The sequence below is a fragment of the Raphanus sativus genome, chromosome 4, assembly GCF_000801105.2.
Source record: "Raphanus sativus cultivar WK10039 chromosome 4, ASM80110v3, whole genome shotgun sequence".
NCBI classification, from domain to species: Eukaryota; Viridiplantae; Streptophyta; class Magnoliopsida; order Brassicales; family Brassicaceae; genus Raphanus; species Raphanus sativus.
This window is the reverse complement of record NC_079514.1, coordinates 17,773,552-17,786,168: the sequence shown is the minus strand read 5'-3', so window position 1 is coordinate 17,786,168 and position 12,617 is coordinate 17,773,552. Positions and strand designations below refer to the sequence as shown.

The 12,617-nt window shown below is 35.8% G+C and overlaps 1 protein-coding gene across 1 annotated transcript; it reads left to right on the top strand.

Moving 5' to 3' along the window:
* Positions 1–1,949: 1,949 nt before the first annotated feature.
* On the top strand, positions 1,950–7,580 carry LOC108850444 (disease resistance protein RRS1B). Its single transcript, XM_057008011.1, has 4 exons — positions 1,950–2,407; positions 5,532–6,543; positions 6,628–6,915; positions 6,987–7,580. The coding sequence occupies exons 1-4, from the start codon at positions 1,950–1,952 to the stop codon at positions 7,260–7,262; spliced, it is 2,034 nt and encodes a 677-aa protein (XP_056863991.1). The 3' UTR covers positions 7,263–7,580.
* The last annotated feature ends 5,037 nt before the right edge of the window (positions 7,581–12,617 follow it).

Here is a 12,617-nt window from a genome sequence, read left to right as displayed (position 1 = left end):
ATACATTACATCCTTGTTTCCCTTTCACTTTACAACCAGACAAGGTCCCCAAACCTGGATAGTCGCTGATACTCCACAATAGTATAGCCTTCAGTGTAAAATTCTCCTTGGATAATGAGTCATATATCTTGATACCTTCATTCCACAAATCATTCAGATCATCAATCAGAGGAGCAAGATAAACATCGATGTTGTTACTTGGGGCAGTTGGACCAGGTATCAGAAGGGTTAGCATTATGTTCTCTGACTTCATGCACATCGTCGGAGGCATATTGTAGTTCACCAACATAACTGGCCATGTGCTGTGCTTCGTATTCTGGATAGAAAACGGGTTCATCCCATCTGTAGATATACCAAGTCGTAGGTTTCTCGGTTCAGCTGCAAAAAGAGGCCATCTAGCATTGACCTGAGCCCACGTCAATGAGTCAACCGGGTGTCTCATTGTTCCATCTTCAGAAGCATTACTGAAATGCCATTGCAAATCCTTAGACATTGTCTCCGATCTAAACATCCTCTTGAATCTTTCTTTTATAGGGAAATACCTGAGTACCTTTGCTGGAATCCCATTCTTTGTCTCACCAGAATGCTTATCAACTTCCCATCTTGAAGCCCCACACCTTGGACAGCTACTCATCACCTCGTACTGTTTCCGGTAAAGAATGCAGTCATTCTTACACGCATGGATGATATCATATCCAAAACCGAATATCTTCAAGAACTTCTTTATCTCAGATGTGGATGTTGGAAGCACATTACCCTTGGGAAGCATGTCATGAACCATACTTAAAAGCTGATCAAAGTAATTCTCTGAAATCGAACTCTTCACTTTGATGCGGTAGAGACCCATAATTGCTGCAACTTTGGTGTAGTTTGGGCACTCCGAGTATAGAGGAGTTTCTGCATCCTCTAATTTCTTCTTAAACTCAAGTTCTTCTTGACTCCCAACAACTTCAGGCTGTTCTCCATCCTTATTCGAGGATTCTGAACCATTTTCAAAGCAGGCAGATCTAAACAACTCGTATGTTTCTAACTCAGCATGTTGATCGTCAACTGTTTTCTCAGACCTCCTCTCTCCATGGATACTCCAACACGCATTTCTCTTGTACTTCTGATCCATTCCCTTAATTACCAAATGATCCAGTATTGTGCCAGCAGTTTGATGACACACATTCCGACAGTCGATACAAGGACATAACATCTGCAGAGGATTACCCAATCTCTTTGCTGATGCATACACAAAACCACGTGCACCTTCCTCATACTCAGTGGTTGCCCTGTAATTTATAAAAAACGATTAGCACAAATCTTGGATTAAGCAAAGAAAGTTGTAGAGAAGTTCATACCTTGGAAGCCAAACCCATGACTTGTCCATTACCGCAACAGCTCCCAAACCAACGAAACAGAAAGTACTGAAATTAGAAATCCCTAATTGAAACAAACTGAAATCGAAACACCTAAACCCCCAATTATAGTTTCTAAACCCAAGATCTATAAGAAATCGATGAGACAGAGCCAAAAACAAACCTTTAATCGAACACTTTCTTCGCGAACTGGTAGATCTAGGTTTTAGATGTTCGGCGGCTTTTGAAAGGAAGAAATGGATCGAGAGATATCTCTAAGGGAGAAATGTTGCTTGATTATCGTCTTCACTCTATCAATTTCTCAAAGTGAGATGGAAAATGAAAAAAAAAAGAGAAAAACTCGATCGAGACATTTCTGTAAGTGAGATGAGAGGGAGACTGAAAATTTCACCAAGTGTTAAGCGGGTCTTTTTTTATGACTCCCCGCTCCCAGTTTCGACAGCGTTTTGAAATACATAATGCTATGTATTCTACGCGTCACCATTTTTTTTATTAAGACTACCTATTCGTAGCGTTTACAAAAAAAGAAACGCTATTAAAATATTAAACATAGCACAAATTAAGAAACGCTATTATGCACTGCTATCAATGCGCGAATTTCCTGTAGTGGCGAATCAACATGACGTATTCATCCATTTCAGCTTGGAGGAGTTCCGATACTCCTTCGTCAGCCATCTCTCAGCTGCTTTCAGCCGGAGTAGTATCTCCGTTTTTGTCGCAGAAGAAACCAACGGTGAGGCAGTGACGTCAAATACTGACGTGTCTCAGTCTGCGATTGAGGAAACTAAGTTCTTTGTGGTGGTTTTCTCTAAGAGCGACGTGTTCTTGCCGCTCTTCTTGGAAACGCTCGTGAAGTTCCTAGAGCGGCGTAAAGACGGCCTGGTCGTGGTTATTCCGCTCTTCTATGGTGATGTCACTCTAGCTATGATTGAGCAAAAGATGGAGAGTTTCGGTGAGGATTTTTCCGAGAATTTGCTAGGAAGATGGCGAAACGGTTTGATTGAAGCCGCGAACTTGCGAGGTCATAAGTCAAGTGATCAACGAAAGTGAGTTCGTATGTTAAATTAGTATCGTTTCATATATCTGAAATATAGTAAAGTTAATCCCCGTTAATTCACAAAACTGATCCAGATTCGTTTGGTGGAGTTAACTTGTTTTTGTTAATTCTTTTTGTAGTTATTGAGCAACAATATTTAGGCCATTAACATAGGTGAATAAATTATTTTATGATAATTTTGTTTTTTGAAAAAGTATATTAGCTACTGAAAATAACAGATGTCAAAAAAGTCTTCTTATGTTAAAGTTTCTTACGTAGAAACGTTTTTTATTATTATTTGTTCTCTATTTTGGATTTAGAAACTTATGAAATAACTTAGAGTTTGACTGGTTTTAGTGTTACTATCTGTAAACTAAGGGCCTGACTGGTGTAACCGCAGCGGTTGCGGTTGCGGTTGCGGGAGTTTACGGGTGCGGATGGTTACGGTTTTAAGCGTTTTCTAGAGATTTGTACGACTGGTACAGCTGTTAGAAATTGTTGCGTTTGCGGGACCCTTATGACTGGTAAATCACCAAACGCAACATCTGTTAAATAATAATTTAACAATATTTACATTTTATGTAATTATAAAAAATATTAAAATCATAATAATATGATAAATATAAAATTTATATTTATAAAATCATATTATTCAATTTTAAAAATTTATAGAAAATATTTTAGTTTTGAATTTTTATAATATAAATTGAAATATAATATGAATACATTTTAAAATTTCTATTATTTCAATTGAAAATTTTTATTGGATATTTTTAGTATTATTTTTATTTATTCTGTTTTTAAAGAAAAAAAATTTACTCTCCCGCAACCGCCCGCAACCGCAAACGCTAGCTGGAACCAGCTTTTGATTTTAAGAGGTTCGGAGCGGTTTGAAGCGATTTGTAGCGTTTTCTGTGATTGTTTCGAAACGCCAACAATCGCTATGAACCGCAAAAGCTGCGTTTGCGGGTGGTAGCGGGAAAACCAGTCAGCCCCTAAACGTAGTTAGTATTTTGCAACATTTATAAAAAATGCAATAAACGGTTCTAATCTTTTTTAAATTGAAAATTAATTTCTATTAGCATTTGCGGTTGTGGAAAGTTACATGTGGATTAATTTTTACTTTTAAATATTTTAAATTTAAAATTTAACATTGATATATTATAAATAAAAAAATAAAAATACTTTCGATATTTAAATTTATATTCACTAACGTTATCATAATGTATATTATAAAAACCTTAAACCAAAAATATTCACTATGATTTTAAACATTAATATAAATATACCAGACAATGTTAAACAATTATAATATAAATCTTCAGAACTTTTTAAAAAATTATAACTATGATATAAACTAAAAATAATCAATAAATAAACACATTATTTTTAATTATATTAAAATAATAATTTTCTGTTTTATAATGATAATAGGTTTTTGATATATTTATAACGTTATAAGTTAATATTGATAATTTATTATCAAATTGTTGCAATATCGCGTAACGAACGAGTCATAAGTATCTCACAAGTGCACTAATTTCTAACCATTGTATCAATCATCTTTTAATAACGCTTGAAACCACATTCATTTATATCCCCGTGAACTTCATAACTACACCTATAACTGCTGCGTTTCAACTAGTTATACCCTTATTCAATAATTTTCTTTTGATTTTTTACTGTTAATTTCTCATCCAGTTTCTTAATAATAAAATAAAGAAGAAAATAGTAAATGTAAGAATGAGAATGATACAAATTGAGTAATTTTACTAAGAAAACAGATATTTTTATTTATATTTTATTTATATTAATTAAATATGTTTATTATTATATGATAAATATACTATCCCAAAAACAAATTTTAATAATAATGTTTGATATGACTAATCTCTATTGTTAAAACTGAATTACATTTTGGTATTGTTTGGAAACATAGATAACATAATAAATGAAAATTGTTTGAAACATGGATAACATTATTACAATAATTGTAGTCTCATATTTACTTATCTTAACAATTTATTAATTATTTACCTTAATAATAATTTACATCATTAATTATATTACCATAATAATAGTGCATATTTTTATTTATTAGTTAATCAATATTAACTTTGTGCCAATTATAAAATCAAAAATGTAAAATAATTGGGTTTTGAATATGGTTAAACGTTCAGTTTAATTTGTTTTACTAAAACATTTTTATTTTAGTTTCAATCGTGGAATAGCCAAAAAAATAATTCAAAAACATGTTTTGTGAATAAAATAATAAGTTAAATCAAAATAAAAAAATGAATTACATTTATTGTCAATTAATTTTTCACTCCACATAATTATTTTACTAAATAAAATCAGTTAGGCATGAATATTGCTATTCTTTTTAGGTACATATTGTTCATTTCGAACATCGTTTTTTTTTCTTGATTTGAAATTAAGGCTCGTTTGAATATTATAAATTTATGTGTCGATTTTGATTTGGGTCTTTTTAGATCTGGATGAGTTCGGTTCAGATGTATATGAACCTAAAAATATCTAAATAACCAATTTAAGGTTTTCTCACAAAGATTAAGAAAACTCAATATTTTATGTCATTTATCTTAGTTATATAAAAATAGCATTAAATAAAACTAGTTTAACCAATGAAAAAGATACACTATTTTGTAATTGGTTAAAATATCTTTTTCATTGGTTAAAAATTTTAAGTGACATTAAATTTTATCTAGAAAAGTAAAAACATCATTTATTTTGAATCAAAATCGAAATCCTTAAAAACTACTTAAAGTGATACGGAGAGAATACATTTTTATTTTATTTTTTCGTGTTGATAATAATTTAAATCTGGGAACCTGCGTGACTTTCAGATCCAAACGATTTAAAACATTTTGATGATATATATGGATGAGTGTAAATTTTGTAATCTGGATTCTGGAGTCAAATGTTGTAAACAATTATAACCTTTCTAAGTAGTGGTCAAGTCAGCAATTGGTTAATATATTGTTTTACCTTACGTGTACGATGCTAGGTTTGGACAGTAATAATGATTTTATGGCTAGCATTGTATAGTATGAAATTACCAGTAACACATATAAAAGATCAAATAACGAATACAGTCATGTCTTAACAACTTGCAGTGACTCGGAGTTAGTGGATGAAATTGTTGCAGATGTTCGCGAGAAGATGTATCCAACTGGTAAGATCGGCTTTTATTCGAGGTTTCTTGGGATTGAAAACTTGCTTCGCAAACAATCTCATGACATCTACCGGCTAGGGATATGGGGTATGCCTGGCGTAGGCAAGACTACCATAGCTCAAACAGCATTTAACCTAATGTGTCAGGACTTTGAAGCTCATTGCTTCATCGAAGACTTCCACATAAAGTTTCATGAGGAAGGACTATACAAATTGCGGGAAGAGCATTTCATCGAGAAACTAAAAAAGAAAACAGTTCTTATTGTTCTTGATGATGTGCACAATCCTATGGAAGCCGAGTCTTTCCTTGGAGAATATGATTGTTTTGGTACCGCAAGTTTAATCATCATAACATCACGAGATAAACAAGTTCTTTATCAGTGTCAAGTCGAGGGTTTTCTCGAGGTAACATCCTTAAACAAGAAGGAGGCTCTACAACTATTCAGGCAGGTCGCGTTTCCAGAGAAAGAACCAAGTGATAGTAATCTACTTGAAATGTCAAAGAAGGTCGTTGAGTATGCTAATGGGAATCGTGCAGCTCTTTGCTCCTATGGCAGAGAGCTGAAGGAGAGAACAAAACCAGAAGAAATGGAAGTAGAGTTCGAAAAGATCAAGCGTCATCCTCCACAAGAGATTATGGACGTTTTCAAAAGCAGCTATGATACGCTCACCGACCACGAGAGTAACATATTTTTAGATATTGCTTGTTTCTTTAAAGATGAACATTTAGACAAAATCTTGCGAATTCTGGAAGGTTGTGGTTTCTTTCCTCACGTTGGAGTTAACCGTCTTGTTGATCGGTCTCTATTGATGATATCAGAGAACAGAAAGGTGGAGATGCATAATTTGATACGAGATGTTGGTCGGGAAATCGCCAAAACAGAAAATAGTCACATTGCGAGAATGTGGGAACCGTCAAGCATCAAGTCAGTACTAGAAGATGATGAACCTAAGGTACTACTGAGTCAAATATGAATAATATAGAAACCCTCTTCATCAATCTGACAATCTGACCCTCTTTTTTATGTTTTTTTGTAGGAAACTGAATTTATTGAAGGAATATTTCTTGACACGACAAACATAAACGTTTTTGTTAATCCTAATGCATTTGAGAATATGTATAATCTTAGGCTGTTGAAGATTTACAGTTCAAGCTCTCAAGAACTTTATCTCCCTAAGGGGCTAGAATCTCTGCCTTATGAGCTCAAACTACTTCACTGGGAATACTATCCGTTGCAATCCTTGCCTCAAGATTTCGATCCGAGACACCTTGTTGAAATCAATATGCCTTATAGTCAGCTTCAATATCTCTGGACAGGAACCAAGGTACAATTGTTTTTTTTGGTTCACTCTTACATTTTTTATTGATTTACTTTGTGTTTCATTGTGTTTTACAGAGTCTAGCGAAGTTGAGGATAATAAATCTTAGTCATTCTCAGAAACTAGTTGAAGTTGATGAACTCTCGAAAGCTTGTAGTCTTAAGGAGATCGTTCTAAAAGGTTGCACAACTTTGGAGCGCACCCCGCGCACTGATCAGCTAAAGAATCTTCAACTTCTTGATCTCTCTTGTTGCACGAGAATCAAACGTACAGAGGTCATAGAGATGATCAAACCATTGGATGTAGGAGGACTGAGAGAAATAGAATCTGGATCAATGGTGTTCTCCACTTAAGGCAAGACTGGTTAACACATAGAGGTTTTGAGACTACAAAATTTTAAAAGCTTTTATGTTGAATACCTTTGCGTCGCACCAAAATTTAAGCTTGATAGATAGAATTCTAAATGGATTAGGGAAACAAGTGAAAACGCTGTTCAATATTTAATATATGCTAATAACGGACGGTTTTAGAAGATTATATAACTTGTTTTCCTTGGGATTTATTCGGATTGTATTTTTACTCTGTTTATGCTCTTTTTCTTTTTGTTGTCGTGAAAGACAAGCAACTGTTACTTCCTAAATAGAAAACCCTAATTTTGTCGATAAGTCCAATGGAATCAACCATCTTTATCCTGGCAGGATCCTCAGACTCAAGAATATGAATTATAAGTCCAAAAGATAATACATTTACAAAAGCTAACTAATCAATTGCAAGATTCTTTTGCTGACCCGAAAAGAGTAACAAAGTCATATATACCAGCTGTTAATGCACCAATTCGTATTGATGTTCAACAAGGACACAATCAAGTTGCTACAGTGTCTAGAGCACTTCTAAAACGTGGTAGACCAATAGGTTCGAAAGATAAGAACCCTCAGAAATTAAAGAAAGGTGCTGAGAATGAATATGAGGCTAAGGAAACCCTGACATGGCCGAGGAGCCTAAGGTATCAAACAATGAGGCTTGGGACGCTAAGCTTCAGGGTACTGAAGGTCTTGATAATAATGAGATCTCAATAAATTATGCCATGTCTGGTACATAATGGAACATAAGAATGTCGACATTGATGATATATTTGCATACAAGGTAGCACTTGAATTAATGGATTTAAACGATGATCATGAAACCACGTCTATTTATTAGTGCACTCAACGATCAGATTGGATTAAATGGAAAGAAGCTATAAACGTGGAGTTAAATTCTTTAAAGAAAAAAATGTTTTTGGTCCAATAATTGTGACACCTTATGATGTAAAACCAGTGGGATATAAATGGGTCTTTGTGAGGAAAAGAAATGAACATGGTGAAATCGTGAGATATAAAGCACGGCTAGTTGCACAAGGATTCTCAGAGAGATCAGGAATAGATTATGGGGAGACATACTCCCATGTGGTGGATGCTAATACTTTTCGATTTTTAATAAGTCTGGCTATAAGAGAGAAATTAGACTTGCGGTTAATGGATGTAGTAACTGCATATTTATATGGTCCACTGGTAGTGATATTTATTTGAAAGTACTAGAGAGTATTGAATTACCAAATGCAAAAGGTTCTCGAGAACAACATTGTATAAAGTTGAATAAGTCACTTTATAGATTGAAACAATCGGGTCGAAAGTGGTACAATAGACTAAGCGAGTACTTAGTGAAACAGGGCTATAAGAATGACCCGATCAGCCTGTGTATATTCATAAAGAATTTGACAAGAGCTTTGTGATAATTGCAGTATATGTTGATGACCTGAATATCCTATGAATTTCTGGAGAAATTTCCCAAACAATTGAATATCTAAAGAAAGAATTTGAGATGAAAGATCTAGGAAAAACAAAATTTTGTTTGGGATTACAGCTTGAGTACATTAAATATGGAATCCTTGTGCATCAAAAGGCATATACAAAAAAAGGTACTCAAACGTTTTAATATGGACCAGTCTCACCCATTGAGTAGCCCAATGGTCGTGAGATCCCTTGGTCTGGACACAGACTCGTTTGGTCCTAAGAAGGACGATGAAGAAGTCCTTGGTCCCGAGGTGGCTTATCTCAGTGCCATAGGAGCTTTAATGTATCTGGCGAGCCATACAAGGCCAGATATATGTTTTACCGTGAATTTATTATCTAAATTTAGCTCATGTCCGATCCAAAGGCACTGGAACGGGACCAAACATATTCTACGTTACCTACAATGAACGAAAGACTTGGGTCTATATTATACTAACCAGTCCAAAGAAGGATTAGTTGGTTTTGCTGATGTAGGTTATCTCTCGGATCCACATCATATGCTCGATCTTAGACAGGCTATGTGTTTACACACGGTGGTACTGCTATATCTTGGCAGTCCATGAAGGAAACCATTGCAGCCACATCGTCCAATCATGCCGAAATATTAGCCATACATGAAGCCAGCCGTGAGTGTGTTTGGTTGAGGTCCATGACCCAACATATCAGAGCCGACAGTGGGATTTCCAAAGGGAAGGATGCACCAACCATCATGTACGAGGACAATACAGCATGCATAGCTCAACTTAAAGACGGATACATCAAAGGAGATAGGACGGAACACATCCTGCCGAAGTTCTTCTTTACACATGAGTTGCAGAAAAATGGTGAGGTCCAAGTACTACAAGTCCGTTCATGTGAGAATTCAGAGCCAATATGTTTACCAAATCACTTTCGACCTCGACGTTCAAGAAGCTTACGCATCAGATTGGGATGCTTCAACTGAAAGACCTTTATTGAGGTACAAATCAAGGGGAGTAATACATGTTGTACTTTTTTTTTTCACCATGGTTTTATCCCTTTGGGTTTTACTGGTAAGATTTTAATGAGGCAACATCCAAAACGTATTACAAGCTCTTAACGGTTATAACATTCAAAGGGGAATGTTATGAACCGATTAGTGAATGAAATAACCAAATAGTCAATTTCCTTTTTACTTAGGCGGTTTATTTTTTTCTTATTGATTTAGGATTTATACTATTTCCATTTATCTATGACGGTTTATCTATCTTGAAATTCCATATATAAAAGACACATTATGTTATGAATAATCTAATTCCCCATATTTTCACAAAAAAAAAAATTTGTATGGTTCTGGTTAATTGTCCTAAAATATTTAATATTTGAGTTAGTTTCCTTAGAAAAATTGTAGAGCAATAAGAATAGTTTTTCTCAACTGAGGTATATTAGAGTATTTTCAGCATACACAAACAACAAAATTCTGAATTAGATCTCATCTTGTGAATTTCTCTTTTGTTTTTCTTTTTTCTTCTTTTTTGAAACATCCGCTAGTTTAGTTCATCAAAGCAAGTTCTCAAGACTTTTTTTTTTTTTTTGAATAATATGTAAAATTTATTCAGAAAAAGTATTTGTTACAGACATAGCTACTTGAAAACAGAGAGATTATAAAAACATAGTGTTTTTCTCTTAAGCTCTATCGAGTTGTAAGCCAGACTTGAAGAATGGCTCCATATCGTCGGGTTCATTTTGAGATCAACAAGAGGCATTGATTTCTAATCTGTCTGTCGATGACTCTGATCATAGCAGAGGGCAGTGTTGGTGGAGCACCATGGCGACGGTTATTTCGTTCTCTCCAAACTGAGTAGAGAGTCACTTGGAAGCTATATCGCAAGAGATAGAGCTCTAACTTCGGAAGGGAGGGGTCTGATAAAAGTGCAGTGACATCTTGCCATCGGGATGAAGATCGAGAGGGAAAGAGCTTGCAAGTCAGGTTTAGCCAAATCTCCTTGGAGTATCTGCAATCAAAGAAAAGATGTTCTCTTGTTTCAAGTTGGTGTTGACACAAGATGCATCCTGGATTTGTTACGTTTCCCCAGATGAGCATTCTGTCTCCAGTGGAAATACGGTTATGCATAGCAAGCCAAGACATGAAACTGTACTTTGGTGTTGAGAAAGAGAACCACACGTTTTTGTGCCAGTTTACTTGCGGTTTTGCAGTTCGTAGAAGAGACCATGTTCTTCTTGTATCAAATTTGGCTTTAAAGATATCTGTGTTATGCTTCCACATCACAACATCTTCGCTCACACTCATCTTACTCCGTTGTTTATTCAATGCCTCCTCAATCATAGTATATAGATCATATCTATGTCTGCGAGGACGTCGCAACATAGCAGATTCTACCGTGGCGGACAGAGAGATACCCATATCGATGCATCCCCTTGCTCCCACGAGTTCATATAGACGTCCCAAATCAGACCACACATCAAACCAGAAGGAAGTACCTCGCCCATTCCTTACATCTATACGATGAAAATCTTTTGCCTTATCTCGATACTTCAAGAGCTTCTTCCACACCCATGATCCCAAGGTAGATTTTTCCCGTACTGCCCAGAAAGATTCTCCCTTGAGTAAATATTCTTTAATCCATCGTGCCCAAAGAGAATGAGAAGAAGTGGCTCTCCATATCAGCTTCAGACAGCAAGTAACATTTACTTCTTTCAGTGGTCGAAGACCAAGACCCCCTTCATTTGTCTTGAGCGTAACTACATCCCAAGCAATCTTTGCTCGCTTTGTATTTAGCTCAGGTCCAGACCAGAGAAACGCAGAGCATATACTATTGATCTCTTTCAGGCACGCTCCCGGGAGACAGAACGAAGACATCCAAAAATTTGCGATGCTCATTAGGACAGATTTGATGAGCTGCAATCTTCCTGCCATTGATAAGAAACGATTTGTCCAGAGACTGATACGTTTCTTTATCTTCTCAATGAGAGTTTGGTAATCACTTTTACCCATTCGCTTTGTCAAGAGGGGGAGCCCAAGATATCTAACAGGCAACATGCCAACTTCAAGGTGAAACTGGTCGTGAATAGCTTGTCTCTTGTCCTCTTTCATACCACCGCAGTAGATTGTAGACTTCTCAACACTCATCAGCAACCCGGAGATGTGTGCAAACTTGTCAAACACGTCTAGGACACTCTGTATTGATGCGAATTACCATCCGAGAAAACAAGGATGTCATCTGCAAAACTCAAATGTGTGAGGCTCAGGTTCTTGCATTTAGGATGGTAGCCAATTTTGTGCTCAGCCGCAGACTTATCAAGCAATTTAGACAGTACGTGCATACTGATAACGAACAGGTAGGGAGAGAGAGCACATCCCTGTCTCAAGCCTCTATCACTCCTGAAAAAACCTGCCAATTCACCGTTCACTTGGACAGAGAAAGATGGAGTGGTCACGCAGAGTGAAACCCAATGAATGAAATTTGGAGGAAGCCCCATAGCCGTCAAGGTATTGAAGAGAAAGGTCCATTCAACTGAATCGAAAACCTTTGAGATATCAATTTTTATCGCACATCTTTCTGAGATTGAGTCCTTATGATAGTCTTTTACAAGCTCTGTAGCAAGAAGAAGATTCTCAATGAGGAGTCGGTCCTGTACAAAGGCAGATTGATTGAGGCTGATGAAGTGAGGCAGAAGCTTCTTGAGGCGATTAGCTATGATCTTTGAGATCACTTTGTAGAGAACATTACAGAGTGAGATGGGGCGATAATCCTTCATTGTTTTTGCTCCTGTTGTTTTCGGAATAAGGGCGAGGATGGTAGTGTTAACACCTTTAGGCAGAAAACCCTTCTCAAAGAAACTCTTGATCGCCATGACAAAATCAGCTCCAATAATAGGCCATGATGCCTTGTAAAA

Bases quoted from the DNA above. Each gene is read 5' to 3' on its own strand.
- LOC108850444 (XM_057008011.1), top strand. From the start codon at position 1,950: ATGCGCGAATTTCCTGTAGTGGCGAATCAACATGACGTATTCATCCAT. The intron at 6,544-6,627 runs GTACTACTGAGT...GTTTTTTTGTAG, and splicing joins TAGAAGATGATGAACCTAAG to GAAACTGAATTTATTGAAGG. The intron at 6,916-6,986 runs GTACAATTGTTT...TGTGTTTTACAG, and splicing joins ATCTCTGGACAGGAACCAAG to AGTCTAGCGAAGTTGAGGAT.